The sequence below is a fragment of the Corvus brachyrhynchos genome, unplaced genomic scaffold, assembly GCF_000691975.1.
Source record: "Corvus brachyrhynchos isolate BGI_N302 unplaced genomic scaffold, ASM69197v1 scaffold523, whole genome shotgun sequence".
NCBI classification, from domain to species: Eukaryota; Metazoa; Chordata; class Aves; order Passeriformes; family Corvidae; genus Corvus; species Corvus brachyrhynchos.
In genome coordinates, this window is record NW_008237265.1 from 1,190,875 (window position 1) to 1,209,128 (window position 18,254).

The following is an 18,254-nucleotide window of genomic DNA, read 5'->3' on the forward strand; positions in this document are numbered from 1 at the left end:
CCTGGGATCAACCACCACCGTGGTTCAGATGCACCTCTAAGTTGGCTGCAGTCTGCATGACACTACGTGGCCTTTGGGAATGCAACAAGAGCACAGCCTGTTGCTTCTTGCCACCGGGCAGTAATTATTACAAAAACCTACTGCACTCTTACTTCCAAATGCTCAGAGACAACCTTTTGCTGAATAAATGCTCTTAAGCACAAAGACGTATCGAAGCAGGCTGCCTTTGGCAAGTGACCCTACCTTGTGCTGTACTGGAAGCTGGGTTGTCCCTGACTGTCCTCACCACTGGAACCGCACTCCTGACATACAACAACCCTTGGGGTTCATGGGCTCTTCAGCCCTGGCTCGCCTGGGAGGAGGCAGGAACATCCTGCTGCCTTTGGAGCAGATGCCTGAGAAGGGCCCCGTGGTTTCAGGCACTCAGCAAGGTGCGAACGCCAGCTCCCGGCACAAGGGCAGCTACACCAACACAAAGAGCCAAAGGACTTCTCGTGTCTCTCCCCTCCACCCTCGTCCACTTGAAGGTAAAGAAGCAGCTGCACTCGACTGGTAAAAAAGACAGCACCAAGGTAACGGGAGTGTCCGAATAAAAAAACCACCTTGTGTCCAACTTTGGGATACAAAGTGAGCAGGTTGGTACTGGTGCCTGTCAGACGGACATGAAATGCCACCAGCTGAGGCATGGGGACATTGCCAGGGCAAGGGGGAAAGGAACACTAAGGTTTGCTTTACATTAACAGACATACATACCTAGAACAGCTACTCCTTTACAGCCTCATAAATTAGGGATCCCATAGAAAAAGGAGCCTCAAGGACATGCCAAAACCCTGCCATGCAAACCATGTTAATTATGATAATAGGCAGATTTTAATAAACCAGTTCCTGGCTCCCACACTTTCACCTATAAAACGCATATTTCCAAGGCCAGAGGATCTCAGAAATACCTTCCAGCCATCCAATTGTCTAAACCCCAGTGGCACACAAACTATGTTAGAGGGTTCATCACACCCCATATCCCTTTGAATTTTTTTAGTAAAAAAAATAAAATAAATCAGATGAAAGAAAATTCCTCCTCTGTAAACCCCAGCTAGTCACAGCAATGAAACAAATGTGTCTGCACAGGTGGTGTAGTGGCAAAGGAGACAGGAGGGCAAGAGAAGGGAGATGAAGGAACGGTAAATCATCTCCTCTGGGGAGCTCCTGGATTCCTGGCTGTGCGGCTCTGGCAGCTGACGCTGCTCTCCCTCCGGTGCCCTGGCAGAGAGTCCGGTGGCAGCGCCGCCCGCTCCAAAGAGCCGCCAATGCAGCCTGTTGGAAGCGCGGCCGTGCCGAACGTGGAGTGTGGAAGGTGAGGAGGGGGAGCTGCCGAGCGCTACAACCTCAGCTCCCGGTCGGGTTTCATGGAGAAGGGCTCCAGCCGCTCCCCCTCTGGCAGGAGGCTGTTCAGCCGCTCCATCAGCGGCACCGTCTGGTCGATGCCCATCTGGATCCGGCGCAGGATGGCAGACATCTCGTTGACCTTCTGGATCTGCTCCGCGTACTTGGCGTACTTCTTCTGGCGCTCCTGCATGAGGCTGTAAAGAGTTTCCACAGAGAGGTCCATCTGTGTAAAAACAACAAGCACAGCAGGGCTCATTAGGACAACTGCTGCCGCAGACCTTTCAGCACACTGTCATTCCCAAAAACAACCACCTTAGATGCTCCACTAACCAGAGGTAACAGACAGGTACAGAGGAGCTCCTCATAACCAGTCTGTCATGGAATGGGATGATTTGTAGTTGTATACCAGGGAGGACATAAGATGACCTCAGTTCTCCACCCAAATACCTAAATATCTGATCAGAAAATTCTTCATTTGCAGGACTGAAAGCCAACAGGTGCTGCCAGGGATTTCCCAATAAAACAATACACACATCCTCCAAGTTATCCAAACCCAGGGAACCTGTGCCCTCTGCCTACACCTGAACTATATTTCCACTGGAGATCATTCATTTGCAAGTGTTAAGCTCTACCATAGTTGCCAGTGTTCAATTTTCCCTGTTTAGCCAGGTTACTCTGCAACTAAGCCACACCTGTTATTACCATCGTCATCTGGAAAACTCCTGCCTTGAGAGAGCCACAGTGGATTGCTAGTGTCCCTAATTTCCCTGAAACCCAAAAATAAGAGTGTCATAAGTGACCCCAGGAGAGACATTAAGTAAATTAGCCATGCAATTAAACACAGTCAGTAGCCAAACATGGCTCGAGCATGATGACAATGACAGGAACTGCAGTGCTGTTCCTGCCATTGAGTGATGAAGGCAGCCTTTATAATTCACAGCCCATTTTTCTCTTCAGCCAGACCTGCAATCTCCAGGCAGGATTCAGCCAGTACCTTACACACCAGCCCAGTCAGATGGTTTAAGCAGTTTTACACATCCTAAGACATACCACGTGTTCGAGAGCTCGGTAACACGGCTGCTCCAAGCCCTCAAGTGCACACTTGAAGCTCGGTTGCTTTGGCTCACTGTATCTGTGCTCGACAACCCCAGTGACTCCAGTGCACTGGCTCTTCCAACTGGGATGTCTCTGTGGAAAGCAGTCCCCTCTCCTGGGACTCAGCACAAGCCCACAGTGGCTGTGAGTGAAGGGCAGGAGAGGACGAACACTGAGCAGTTTTAGCCCACTGCCACCTCTTACCACTGTTTTCCCAAACCTTTCCCATCTAATTACTCCCAGAGGAAGGAGGTCACTGCTCACCATGAAACAGCCTCAGGGAATTGATGCTGAGAACTCCTGGTCTGCCAAGAAGCACAGGTTCAAATAACATCCCTCTCCTGAACTGTGTGACAGAGTCAACCCATCCGGTGGAGGACAGTGACCATACCTGTCATCAGGAACAATACATTTATCAGTGCAGTGCTAAGAAAACGCATGGTGCTGACCTGACCTGACTTACACAGCACTGAAGAGGCAGGTGCAATCCTGACCCCGTGTCCAGTGCTGTGGGTCTGTAGGGGAGAGCCTGCAGCAAGGGAGGACTGGGTGGAAATGGTGCAACACTGGAAGGCCCCGCTGAGGAGGGAGGTCCCAGCAGAGGGAACTCTGCCATCCCACTGATGGCAGCAAGGTTTGACACTGGGGATAAACTGCTGCAGCTGTATGTGCTCACAAATGTCCCTTTCAAGCCCTAGTCAAAAGTAGTTGGGCAAGAAAATATTTTATTGAGAAACCTCAGTTACAAACAGCATTGAAAACAAACACACAAGTTTCTGCTGAACTGTCACCTCCGTCAGAGCTGGATACAGTACCAATTGACCTTTTATTTCGCCTGTACTTTCTACTGCTCTCAGGCTGAATTCTTCCTCTTTGCCTCTGTGCTTTCCTGTGAATTCCTTCCTCCATGCCTTCATGCACGGGACAAAATAAAAACCAGCAGAGCAGGAAACTCCAAATAGAGTGGAAACAATTTAAGCCTACACAGGGGTTTCTATTAAAACCCCAGCTGAATAATTTAGTAGCTTGGCGCTAGCTCTGTAAAGAGGAGTGTGTAAAAAGGAGACCACCACCAACCAGCAAGTTCAATCCAGTGCCTAAAAACATCCTACCTAATGAGAGACAGTGGCCTGGAGGGGCAGCCAGTGGGAAACCTTCCAAAAGCCAGCACGCCTCATTAAATGCAGCAGCACAGGGACCTGGGCAGAAACCTCCTCTGGTTTTGAAGTTCTCCTCCACTGGCAGGTTCTCCACATGGCCTCACAGCACTGTGCAAGAAGCAAAGCTCGCACCTAACCAAGCTTTCAAGCAAAAAACACCCAAGGCCCCCCACTTTCTCTCCATTCCAATAATTTCCATCTGCTGACTTTTCCATCTGCTGACCTTGTGTATGAGTAACATCCACTTACTGGCAGGGAACGAGGGGAGAAGCTTATGTTGACCTGCAATAGGAAGAAGAAATGCAGAGGGGCCTTCCAAGCTCTTTGCTACCTTTGGACATGTTCACAACGGCCATAAAAAAAACTGCCTCACAAGAAAGAGAAAGGGTGGAAGTGAGTGTTTCCTATGGTTTCCTTACACCTACCATCCAAGTTTGCCTGCTGAGGGAGGCCACAGCAGCTACACAGCCAGAGACACAACAGGGAGGACTGAAGTTGAGCAATTGTGAGGAAAGGTCAATTTTTACTCAGTCTGAACCTGGTCTTTTTAACTTTTAAAAAAAAGGCAACTAATTAATTCTTGTAGATAAATGCCAATGTCTCTCTGCTGCTTTCCTTGAAGCAGGCCTAAGTACACACTTACATCCTTCCTGCCTCCTCCCCCTCCAAGTGAGCTCCTCCAGAGCCAGACCTTGTGCTTTTACCTCTCCTGGCATGCAGTCCCATTCCTCTGGCACTCGGACGGGGCCTTCAGACTCTGAGAATCAGCCCCATTTACCCACCACAGAGACTAAAACTGGCCTGCAGGAATCCATAATGAGCAGGGAACATGCATAAGAATCCACTTCATTCCTATCATTTAATTTCATACAGTAGCAATAAAAAGCATCTGGAGAAGGGGAGCTGAGGTAGAGTCTGCTCCCTTGCCTACAGCCAAGGCAGTCCAAGACACCCTCGAGGGTCAATGAGTGAACATGCCTTCTCTGAACAGCTTCCATCAACTCCCACGTCCCTGACACAAAGCCCTGCCACATTCTCATCTGGAAAACATTCAAGTCTCAGCCTTCTTGCCCATCCCAGTCTGTAAAGCTCTCTGGGAAGCCTAGCAAGACACCCCAGCGCCAGTAGTTCTTCACTGTCCTACAACCATCTGAGAGTGTTTATTTGAGCCATTGTTTCTGCTCTGGTTGTTTCAAGCTTCCTACAGCGCCAGGCCACCAGAGCTGCAGACAACTCCCCATCACCCTGAACCCATCAGATATGACAGATGTGAAGCAGCATTGTCACCAGCCCCCTGACAACCTCACCATCACCAATCTGTCCTTCAAACATCACCACTCAGGAAGCTATGACCATCCCCAGCTTAGTGGTACAGAAGAGTTTCTCGAGAGTTGAAAGACTGGACTTGAAGCCTGTTCAGAAGCAACAGAACAAAGCAGAGGGCAGAGCCCAGCATGTGAGGTCAGAGTCCTAATGATCATCAAAGCAAGTGTTTCTGTCCCATGTGGAGTTGAGAAAAAAAGATGTGTTCTCAATGAAGGAGTGAGAGCTCCTAATGCATATGTTATTTCTTTCCAAAAATCATTTCTCCTGTCAAAGCAGCAAACCTGAGGCTGGACATGCCCAGAGTAGAAGACAGGATCTTTCTCCCCTTCCTACATCAAAAAGGATGGAGGAGTTTCTTCAGTTTTTCTTTCAGAAGCACAGGATTATTGCTTCCTAGGAGGCCGGGGATGGTCAACCCAGAGTGCCATGACCTTCCTAGAGAGTGTCCTGCAAGGAACAACTCTTCCAGGAGTGGTCTCTGGCTTCCCTGGGCAGCAGGTGATTTCACCAAGTGTAGTGATTTCTCAGTTACAAGTGATTTCAGCTCTTGTGATTCAGCTCGTTGTGAAATCACCCAAGGCGAACTCGGGAACAGAGAGACAGGAGCCTCGTATAGCAGTTCCACAGAGGTGGCTTTTATTGTCCAGCAGCTCCTGTGAAGGGGAGGCCAGGGACAAGAACTCCCTGTTGAGGGGCAGAAACGGGGCTTTTATGGGAAAGGCAGGGGTTGGGGTAGAAACCAGCTAGCCAACTGGGTACAGGCTATTACCATAGAGAAACAAGGCCTGCTGGGGGTGGTTCACTTTCTCACCATGACCGAGAGGAAGGTTGCTTATCTCTGGGGAAAGTCTTTTTGCCCTCAGGCCTCTCTGCTCCAAGGGAGTGCAGAGGGCTCTCATGCGAAGGGCTCACAGCCCTCCACACAGGATCATAAAAATGGACAAGCCTAACGCTCACCCTCCAGGCATGACACACTTTTTTTGTACAGCCAGTGACATTCAGAATTTGTGTCTGTTTCTGTTTCAAAGCTCATGCCTCCTCTGTGGATTATCATCAGGCAGGACACTAATTTATGCCTCAGCTTCGCATTAAAACATGAAATGACATCTACTGGGCTTTTTTTTTGTCAAATGAAAACAGATTAATAATTACTTCTAACAACAGTGCAAGATGGATATTTCCTCACTTAAAAGGGCCCCAGCACAGCCCCTCCTACTACACCATTCACATTGTCAACCCTAAGAGTCTCCTCTGCATTACACAGGCCCATTTGTAACACCACACTGATAAAACACAAAAAAACCTGAGGATACTGTCAGACATCTTGCACACCATAAATTCTTGCATTCATTTAAAAATTCTTCTTGGCCCACACTGCCAAGCAGAATAAAGACATTAATTTAGCCCACAAAAAGACTGAGGTCAGCACTGGCCACTGCCCAACTCTTTTCAAGAGACCACACTGAAAACAAATCTGTCACTATATATACATATATATATATGCACACACACACACATATATATACACTTCTTCCCTGGCATGGTTTTATAACACCCCTGTCATGGGCACGTGAGTGTCCTGAGCTCTTGGAAAGAGATGGCACATCTTGTCAGTTCAATGACTGAGAGACTGAAAACTGCAGCTAGACACATTTTCCCTGGTTGCAGAACATGCAAATGCAATCAGAAGTTCATTAAACTTGGAATCAAGTTTCTAGAGAGGCACTGCTGACATTCATAACAAAACAAATACATCTCATAAGCGGATGTTTGGACATTCCCAGCTTTTCCAGTCCCTCCTAAAATGCCAGTAAGGCAAGAAGATGTTTTTGCTTCCCCCCACATTTAGTAACAGTCTTCAAGAGCTCAGCCAGACATGCATTTGTCCTGTGTCCTTCTGTCCCAACAATTTCCTCACAGCTCCCATCCCCTATGGCTGCCCCTCCAAAATACAAAGCTATTAAGGTGCAATCCTTATTCCAGAAAGTTCTTTTGCTACAGCAGCATTCCGAGCACAAGCAGCCTTTCCTTCACATTGTCAGGTGCTTGACTGGGGTTAAATGAACATCTTCCTGCAGCTGCACACAAACCACATCAGAAAGTGGCAGGCAGGAACATGACTGCATGGAGTATTAGTCACGATGTGCTGGTGTGAAAATACTTCTCAATCAACACACTTAAAACTGAAGACAGCTCCTCTTTCTGTACTGCCTGAAAACAAATGTGCTCAATGAATGGCTTTTTTTCCTCTTCCCCTCTCTCTTTGATAATGTCACGCAAAGTCAGCACAATAGATCGTGATGACTTCCTGATGATAGGAACATCCTCTGTTCCTCCCACTCAGCACACACTGGTAAGTGATAAACTGAGTGGGCAGCTTCTGTGCCAGGGCACCAAACAGAGATGCCCAGCCAAGGATCCCACACCCTTCTCTTCAGCTTCAGCCATGAGTACAGCTCTCATGGAGCTGTATCCTTCCTCTGCCCCACTGCCAGGTAAACAACTATAGTTTGTGTTCAGGTTTTCCTTATCACATCTAAGACCAAATCCCATGACAAAATATTCCTTTTGTTCCCTCTGTGATCTGTTGTTGCTGTAAAAAATTGCTAAGGGTTATTCTGTCTAAGCATTGCACAGATCATAGTTGAGTTAGAGAATGAAGAGTAACCATTTTAACTGACTCTGGAACTGAGTTATAGCAATATTAATAGGTACATCAAGGCCCTTACTCCTAAAGACCTAAATTCAACCCATGCTTAGTCCCTTAGTACTATAGTAGATACATTATAACAGCTATCAACATAAGATAAGCTGCTGCACCTGTAGGATCAAGATTTAATTATTTTGGGAGGCCTTGGGACACACAAAAGCATTCAGAATTCCAAAGAATAACAAGGTTTATTCTTGAAATAAGCTTTTCCACCTTTATGTCAGTGTTTTCCTGCCTATTGTGTTATTGAACAGGATGTGTTTGTCACTCCAAGAGCGTGGCCTCCTCAGCCCACACCTCCCTCCCAGCTCCAGCTGGAGCCCCAAAGCCACCAGCACCCCTCTGCCAGCTGGCAGGCCCCCAAGATTAAGTAATGGCTGCTATCACTGACTGGTGCTAAAAGAAGAGTCCCAAAGCTATGACTGAAACAATACCTACCTCTTGCCCAGACCTAATGAACCCACAGACTTCCAGGAGTTTAAAAAACCAGCAGGGCCCCACTTCAAAGAGGCAGGAGAAGATGGGCAGCAAAACCTGACAGCCAGGGGAATACCTGGTGCTGCAGGTGCTACAGCCAGCTCTCCAGTTTGGACACATCTCCTATCACAGTCTCATTCTACTGCTCTGTCTTTTCTTATATTTCCCTCAACACCACAGATATCCATCATCTTTGTCTTTCAAAACAGCTACACTATTCACAAAAGCAAGTGAAACTCAGGGCACTGCAAAGCAGCAGTCACAACCTCCTCCTTCAAATGAGCTGAATAATCACAAGCTTACTTCTGCACCTAAGTCCTCAAAACAGAGTCTTCCCAGCCTCTCTCTTTTTCAGTGGTTTGGTCTTCTGGCCCATGAGCTGGCCTGACCACCAGTCTGACAGTCACAAATCAGCAGGATCACACGATGAAAAGCACCATCTCTCCCCCTGCACGTGATCCTGAGTTCTAACTCAGTGTTTGCTGCGGCTGTACCAGACTTAAATGCCCAAGATTCTTGAAACAGCAGAAAGGAAAAAAAAAAATCTGATTTCACCAGTAAGCTTTCTAAACTGTCACCAAGAAAAGATCATAGTAATTTCTAGCTCATTGTCTTTGATTAATAAGAACACTTTTTTAGAGTTTTCATTTGCTGTTTTTGTAGAACAATCTACATCCATCTAAGAAGTCACCCCTAAAATTTATCACGGTTAAAAATGTTAAGTTATATCCTGAGCGTCAGAAATGCTTCCATACCTATTCTAAACAACCAAGTTTAAGAAAAATAAATACAAATACTCCACCCAAACAAGATTATTGCACCTGTGTGTGCAATGTTCTCAGAAAACCTCTCTTTTGTGGAATATAATTCCACAGGAATTAATAACACATTCCTGATCTGTCTTCAATTAGCTGTTCCTGGAAAAGAAAAAATATGTATCTGTTACAGATCTATTGCCTAAATGATAGCTTGCACAACTCTTATTTCAGGCTACCTAATAATTCTTCTAGAAAACACAACCTTCAATTTCCTCATTTCTTGATTTTATACTGCTGACACATTGCTTGCCCACAACACTCCTATCTCCAGCCAGAGCTTGAATGTTACAGGACAACAGCACTTAAAAATGCTGTTTACCCCTAGGGGGTTATTTTCTAATAAATTTCAGTTTTGTACTTGCAACATGTCAGAATGACTAGCTTTAAGCAAGTTGTTTTTCCCATCACAAATAAGCTTTGATTTGAAAAGAGATACACACCATCATTAATGAGATGTTTCTCAGAAAACATCACCATTCTCATTTCAGAGTGAAAATAGTCATCATCATTACATTTGCAAGCCATCTGCTATTTATTCTCAGCTTCACACATGGGAACTGATAGCTGCAGGTCTTCTTTTCCACATGTCCTACAGAAGTCTTTCAAAAGGGAATGGTATTGCTGTGTTTAGTCAGGGTTAGACACACTAGAAGAAAATTATATTTAAGTAGAAAATGCTCTTAAATCTGTTCTCACAGAATGCAAAGGAGCTGAGTTTTAACTATTGCTGACTGTGTGTGAAGTTCTAAAAGGATTATCTAAGACTCCCTCTTTTTCTCTGGGGAACTGCAGACAAAGCTGGGTTCACGCACCCTGACACACTCCCACTGCCCGTCCAACACATCTGGGTGCATCAGACCTCCTCCACGTGCTCTGCACATGCCTTGGACACATGCAAGCAGGCTGAAGTGTTAGATGTGCATGGACATGAGCCCAGCAGTCAGGAACTGGGGATTTCTGCACACCTGAGAGCCCTGATGAAGCTTGTGCTCTTTTCCTGCGAGCCACATTTCTCATATGAAAAATCAACTTCCCTTCACCAGAGAAACTCAAAGGCATGTCAGTTCCAACAAAGGCAGTCAGTGATAACCTGAAAAACTCCTGAAATATCTATTTGTAGCTTTACATCAGTGCTTCCATGTTTGATAAGCACATGAAATGAGCCAAGTACACTCCAGTGATGTTAAGGGGAGGATCTACTCCTTCATTCCCAGAAGAGAGACTTTCAAGGCTGACTCCACCATACGTCCACAGTGCTGAAGCTCAGATGTCCCAGCAATTTTCTGGAGGTCACAACATCTGGATAGTAAATCTCTGGCTTCAGGAAAGCCTCAAGGAAATCTTGAGCACTGTAGATTGTTTACAGACCAAGCTCTTTTGAGGCTATAGACCATTGTTGAAAAGACGGTAACAAGAGTACAAACCATCAGAGATCAATGACTCACACAAAAGTTCAGTGTGTCAGTAGTGCCACCTCTGATCCACTCTGAGCATTCATTTTTACTGTATTCAGCTGCAGTGGCCTCAAGATTCACAGAAAGCTGAGTATTTCTTTCTTCTTTTTTATGTCTACCAACGCATCTCTAGAATGAATTGATCAAATGCAAGAAGGCATTTGAAAATTTGTACTACCATCTAGCAGAACTTGTAATTGAAAATAAGTAGCTCATCTTCAGTTTCTGTGTAGCCTTAGGTCAGGTGTAAGGAAGAATTAAATTCTATGGACTGGAGTAAGCAAAAGAAAAAGAAAGCTACGACCCAAGAATCCTTTCTGACTTAAACAAATTCTTTACCATATACTGCTGTTATATTGATTTTTTTTACAACTACTACCTGAGCCTCTTTTTCAGCTGGAACTCATCTGATTTGGGATTTTGTCTTTTAGACAATTTGCAGCAGCAAGTTCCAGCAGCCACTCTTTCAAATGCATCACTTGCTGTTTCAGTAAGTTAAAAAGTCTTATTTTTTATCCAGTTCACTACAGTTTTGGCACAGTTTATACACGTGATTACAGGGAATTCTACTATACTACAATTCAGCATTTTATCCAGGCTTCTAGAGGCAGATGACGCATCCAGTCAGGAGCAATGCCCACATGAATGAATTAATTAATAGTAAATCATATGTTTCATACCTCCAGAGCAGCGCTGCAATAATGGCTAATAAATGTTCTCATGTAGAAGCATTCATGCCCCAATGGCACAGAAACATTTAGGAAACCCTACCCTTCATAAAAAGCAAGATGGACAGATTACTGGCACTAAGGCTTCACGATGCTTTCAACATGAACTCATCTCTGCAGATCACATCTGATTGTTATCAAAGTGCTAATTATGGGGCTGCTAACACAAGGTCCACCCTGCTCCCTCAAGTCTACCAACTACCATCTTTAAGTCATCAGTGCAACTCCAAATATTTGCAAGTAAGGCTGGCTAACCTGTCTAAAACAAATATTGAACTGCTGAAAAGCTTCTAGCCAATATTCCTGGCACCTCCACACCCCACCCCAATTCTCACTTAAGGGCAGAGTTGACACCTTGAAAATTTCAATTCAACACTGGAACAGGAGGTAATAGTTAAGAATGAAAGCTTGTCAATTGACTTTTCCTATACCAACACAATCCTTCAGGGAGGGAGAAGACCATTTTTAATCTACATTAATGCCAAACTTATTTAGAAAGAGAAATCGTATCATTTTCTACCATCATTTGACTAAGCCAAACAAGTGAAGCTTTTCCAGTTTCCTCCCCAAGGTTCTCCACCCCCCACATATCCTTACAGCCCTTGTCTTGTGTTATGAACTCTCCTTCCTTGAGCATTATGAGAGCTGCACACAGTGTATCAGATGAGATCCCTCAGCTTTGTGCAAGACAATCAGCATACTCTCATTTCTCCTGGAAGTACAAGCTGTGATACACCCCAGACTGATAATTGCTTTCTTCCTATCTCAAATCCATTTCATGCCCAAATCCAACATTAATTCTGCTAACTCTGTAATGAAATCTAGCACTTCTTATTCTTGAAGTTCTTATCTGAAGTTCCACAATGTTGGGGCAGGGGGTTGTTGGAGGCTTTTTCCAATGGGAAAACAGGGCTAGAATAAGAAATCCAATTTCCTAGTCTAAGCAAGCTGTGAGAAGGAACTGAATTATATTCTTTCTGCTACCTGATGATCATAAGCTCTGTGCACTAACTCCAGTGAAAGTGTTACTAAAAGGCTTTGCATGCCAGACTTGGGATCTTCAGTGACAGTTTCTTAAGCACCTAAGTTCTATAACAACACAAACCTTTCTGACTGCTAGATGCTTGTTTAAACCTAATTTTCTTCCTTGGAAATTCAGTTGTGGGAAGGATGCCAGTTTGGATCTTTCCTCAAAAGGCCATAAAGCAGAAGAGAAGGGAACATGCTAGAACTGATTGCACACATACATTCTAGGAGCAAGGGACTGGTTTTTTTATGACACCAGACGAAGCAGTGCATGTCAGCAAAACAGATTTCAGACTGTCACCAGTGCAAACAATCTTTCCTCTTCCTTCATAACTGCTAGATCCCTTCATAAAGTTCATGTACAACAGAGCACTGGCCATCTGCCTCAGGCATACAGTGCAAGACTAATTCTCTACATTAAGGTAACAATTGTGAAGCCTTTTCAAGAGCATTTTCACATTTTGGTACTGGCTGGTTAAGACACCACCCCACCACTTAGGTATTCAAGCTACTTGCACATCAGAGTGGAGAAAAATGAGCAAGATCAACTAAAGGACGTGAAGCTTAATATGTTTCCAGCTTAATAATCCTGTGCATTTATTTCTGCATGATAGTGCCTGTTAAGATTCCAGTCTTTATAAACAACACTTCATTGCTGATGAGAGGAGAAATAAAGAGCTGGATAGATTGTCCTAGTCCTCATCCATCAACTTCCAAGATGCCAAGGACTAAATTTTAGGTATTGATTTCTTACAGAACACAATGCTCCCTAGTTTTTTTCTAAAAGGCAGTGTGGCATTACATCCCTTGAAAACACAAGTGGCATTTCAACCGAGGTTCTTTCCCTTTTCAGAAATATCACAAGGAATTCTCAGGCCACTTTCCCTGGATTTGGGGAATTGGTAATTTAAGTCTGTGAACCAAAAGACTCAATTTTGCTTGCAAGTTAACACAGCCTCATCTAGAAGATCTTTATATGTTGTGTCAAAACTAAATACATCTCCATTTTCACTTTTACCAGGCTTCTTTTAACAGGGTTACTTTTGACTCCCTAAGCATTCCCCTTTAATGGGCTGAAAGGTAACTTCATGGGCTGATCCATATGGCCTTAAAGCAAAGGCCTGAAGCTGAAGATGCATTTTGGACTCAGTAAGGCCATTTATCTTTTTCTGGCCTAATTCAGTTTAGTCAGAAGATGCATCACTCAGAGCATGTCTGCTGAAAACAGATTTCACAAACAGTCTTGGAAACTCAGGTCTGAAACCACCTGCAGGGAAACCATAACTAAGAGGAATGGCAATAAACACCTCACTCAGCAGAGTCCTGAAGCAAAAAAAACCAAAGACCAGGCAAAAAACACCTCCCCGAAACTTCCCCTTTATTTGAGTCCATTCCCTGAAGGGACACTACTCAGCTGTGACTGGAGCATGGGATGAATCCCAGGCACTTCAGATCTTTCTGCCCATGGAGGGGTGGAATTAGGAGAAGTGCCTGTGGTGCTTCACACAGTAGAAGCTCTGTGTGCTTACAGCAGAAGTGCACCTTGAGTCTCACCACAGCTTTGCCTGACATAGTCCCCAGCCAGGCAGCAGCAATTCCTGCTCATGGAACAGCTTCCTGCACTTAGGACAGCTTTTCCCTTTATCACCACCTTAAGGGACCTTGCCCTTAAATTTCCAGCAGGGAACATCAGACTTCCACAAGCTCTCCCTACCACAGCCAGCCCTCCCACCCCTAAGGAGAGGGGTTTAAAGCCATGGGCCCTGCCCACAGCAAACCCATCATTCCCTTAGGGTGAACAAAACCATGTCCATGACTTCTGCACACCACATTTCCCAGCAGGTTTTGCCACAAATGATGGGGTGTCCCTGATAAAAAACCACTTTATGTCACAGAAACAATGTAATTGCAAATAAAGGTCAAAAGGCCACACAGCATTCACAAAAAGATAAACTGAAATCCCTAAATCCCCAAATTGTTGGGCACATGCAGTGACAAGAATAGCTGAATCACAATCTATGAGCATTAAATGCATGAGATAAGCTCCAACATGCTTATATATAATGCTGGTGTATAAAAGTGGTTTTCTTGTCAAATGCATTAGATTTTCTGCTTATAGGAAATAATGATTGAACTTCAGCTCATACTTTTAAAAAGCTGAAATATATTGGGAGATGTGATACTGTGCTTGTGTGGCTGCAAAAGTTATTTATTTGCCAAATATTAAGGGATGTATTTCTGGATAATTTAACTTAATACTAGAGAAGCCTATCACATTTACTTTTTTGCAGCAAGCTGATGAAGAAAAAAAAAAACCCAAAAAAAAGGAAACCAAAACAAGTCAAATGCATGTTCAGGCTGTTCTGGAGTATTTGTTCAAAATAATGAGCTATTCCCATAGAAGAATTCATAGGTATGAAACAACCCATACACTGCAATTTGCTGCATGGCAAACCAGTTACTGATATTAATGCCTGCCTGGACAAAATTTATTTAACTGTTGTGAATATAGAAGTAATATTTATTATATTTGAAAATGTGGGGGGTTTCCCCCAACTCCCCTGCATAGATGTGTGCCAGCTTGGACTGAGACATTTAAAATTTCATCTAGTATTGTAAAAACTGCTCTGTTTCCAAAATGATGGGCAGTCTGGGATTCCTATAGCAATAAAAGCTACAAATAACACTGCATTAACATTTGTTTTCAAGGCAAAGCACCAGAGCCCTCCCAGTAATCCATTTTCAAATACATTTTAAGCACAATGTATCTAGGAACTGGTTTGCCTTTAAGGGTACATCGGATACTCAAAACCACAACCCCCATGACAATGCTGCAAGTCTAATAAGAAATGCTGAAGATCTTTTCACTCAAAGTGTCTTTGAAAGGAGCTTAGAGGGCTTTCAGTTTCCCTTTTGCTTTCATAAAAAAGACAGGCCTCAATTTTCACGTGTGACTAGTAATTTTTGGATGCTTACCTTCAGATATTTTGTAAGATGTGATTTTTGAGAAGCTTCGCACCTTGCGCACAAATAATTGTTTTTTAAGGCGCTGAAACCAGACTGTTTTGAAGACACACCAAATCATGAGCCCTTTCTGAAAAAGTAGCACTGTTCCCCAGCTTTTACCTATTCTACTTGTTTCCCATTCCCTGGTATTCACCATCCCTTATCACATGACTCCTGAAATTCTCTCCCTGGCACCCAAAACAGATTACTTTCACTGGTAAGGACTTAATGTAAAGTAGTCCTCTCTCCACGTAATTTGCTGCTTTTCCTCCAGCCATACCTTTAGAGCTGGTCAACACTTGCCTTCAAGCTAATCTTGTCAGAAACCCTCTGTTCTGCAGATCACAAAACTGGGGCAGACACTCCTCGTGAAGAGAACACATGTGGCTCTATCAAACCCACAGCAGGTGGAGTTCCTCAAAACTTCAGAGTTACCATGCAAATCTATAATATTTTCCCTAAAAAGATGCAAGCACATCCTCCTTTTTTTTCTTGACAGTGAAAACAAAACCTCTTGTCATAAAAAAAATCACTCCCTTCCAAAACCAAAACTCATTCTGGTATGAAGAACTGCTGAAAAAAGGTACCTGAGTCAACCACCTTCATTCATATCTTCAATTCTTTCCCCTTCAAGGAATACATTGCATAAACGTATTTCTGCTTGAGAGAGAACAGTCACAGCCACCGGGAAGTTGCACAGGTTCTGCATTTAGGAGCAGATATGGATCCAGCCAACACTGCAAAGCAATTCTGGCTAAACTGGGAAATGGGATGGAGAGCAAAGCAAGACTATACTGCTCCCTGAAGGTAGGGAACGTCAGCTGGGTGTGCTCAGATCTGCAGTCACTACTGGCACGCAAGTAGGGCTTTTTCCCTTAGCTTATTCTCTCTCCTATGAAGAACCATTGTAATTCAATGTGTGCTGATTTACAAACCACCCCAGTCAATTCTGAGTTATTGAGGACCAATTAATTTACAGCAGTACTTCTGAGTTTTGACAGAATCCAGGAAACTTCTTTCCTGGCAACACAGACAATGGACAAAAGATATTTGCCCTGGGACATTTTGTCAAGGAAAGACTAAAAAAAAATCCTGGCTGCAGGCAGTGTGAGTATAGCATATTATACAGCAGGACTATTACTCGCTGAGTACAGTTAGTGAGAGTCTGAGAAGTGAACACACCTCAGACAAATGGTGGGAAATCAGACTGAAGCTCACTAACATTTTGTAGAAAGTTAAAAAACATTAGTCACTTGACAAGTCTGTTATCAGAAGAAAAACACTTCAGTATTTACAGTGTTAAAGAAAGGGAAAAGGAAAGGCTACCAAAATGAGGATAAAAGAATTTACTGTCTCAGCTCGTGCACACATTCTGCTTTTCACAATACACTTGATTTTCTCTTTCATTTTCATGCTTTACTAAGGGTCAAAGCTTTGTGTACATGGCAAAACTAAATCATTGCTGACAAATGGGTGAAGCCAAAGGCGATTTCCTTTGTCTACACTTGTAAGGAGAGACATCCCCTGCTCTGGTTCAGCTGCACCCTGTGTTGTCAACAACTGTCAGCAGTGGTTGGATTTAGTGCATCAAGGAAAGCCCAAACAATTTGGAAAGAATGATTCAAGCTGAGTGGGTCCCACCCAGCTCCTCCAGAACACACATGCAGAACAGCCAAAGAAAGAAAAACATTTAAAAATTATTAGGAAAATGAACAGTAAAAACCCACCAGATCTGGCAGAGGGACTGAAAGCATCTGAAGTTACTTAAAAGTTGTAACCAAAAAAAACCAAAAAAACCACCCCAAAACAAACAAAACAAACAAACCACAGCTGATTTGTCAGTTCCCTGACTTAGAGAATTCCCCATCTCTCCATCACTTTGTCAGTGGAGTCTTTTATAAAGAAGCTAGTGAGAATAACAGTATCATCATTTAATTTATTTAGATGAAAGATAATCACAAGCCTTACGAACTGGAAGAAGACCACCGTAACTAATTTGAAAGGGACTCTGCCACTTGCCGTGTAGAAGACAAACCCAATCAATTAAAACAAAACACCAATTAATGAAGATTGTACTGGTGGTGTCTACCATGACTTTAAATCATGTCACTCTTCTCTCTCACACTTTAACAGCCAAAAGAATTACAATCTGCTTGGATTAATGCAGTACACTGTCATTAGGCTGGCAATTAAATCCCTTTTCTGAGATTGTGTGATCTGAGTCACCAACATCTGCAAATATCTTTACATCTTGTGTAATAGCTGGCCTTAGATCTTGAGACACCAAAGTAAAAAGGCCTTTTTAATGCTTCCCACATTATTCTGGACTTACAACTCCACGATGACAGCAGCTTCTCAAAACAGCCCATGAATCAAATTTATTACCCAGTTTGTCATGTGGGATTTTCTTAACGCTAAACCAATAGAGCAACAACAAATCAAGGTCAGTGTTTATACTGCGTGCATAAAAATTAACCACATGCTCGAAAACATTTTTTTGACACTGAAAAGGTATTTGGTCTCAAGGATTTTTGACATATGCAGCATTCACCAGCTCTTCTGCACATCTGGCAGTATCTGAGAAAACACCTCAAGCAACATTTCCCTCTCATGCCAGTCTGTCTTGACTTAAAACAAAAAAATAAATCTGGCAGCCATTCTACTGCTTCCAACATCAGTAGTCACATGTGAGAAAGACAATCCCATTGCAGGATGCTCATCCCAGGAACTAATTCAATACCAAATAGTATAATTCAATATTTAAACAGATCAGTGGTTTCTAAATGATGGTTTAGTGGTAAAAGCAGCAGCACAGGAGACCTTTTTGCCATAGAGGTCAGAAATGAGATGGCATGTTACGGGCTTTGAAAACAAGTCTAGCTCTACAAATCCACTACCTTCTCCAGCCATAGAAGATGTTAAGATAACTGTTTCCTTCCTTAAATTAGAGCCTAACCATGGGGCATAATAAAATGTATGCTATACAGACGTAAACAAGGAATGCTACCTTAAAAGCTTCAGTAATCTTTTACTTCCCCAAGAACTGCTTGCAGCAGCTGCTTCCAGAGGAG

The 18,254-nt window shown here is 43.7% G+C and overlaps 1 protein-coding gene across 1 annotated transcript in view; it reads right to left on the reverse strand.

Annotated features, from left to right (window-relative positions):
- Positions 1 to 829: 829 nt before the first annotated feature.
- The window catches only part of BORCS5 (BLOC-1 related complex subunit 5), a 62,919-nt gene continuing 45,494 nt past the window's right edge, over positions 830 to 18,254 (reverse strand). Inside the window, exon 4 of the mRNA XM_017730546.1 lies at positions 830 to 1,606. Within this exon, the coding sequence (XP_017586035.1) occupies positions 1,376 to 1,606 (231 nt within the window). The 3' untranslated portion in view covers positions 830 to 1,375. The remainder of the gene's footprint in view (positions 1,607 to 18,254) is intronic.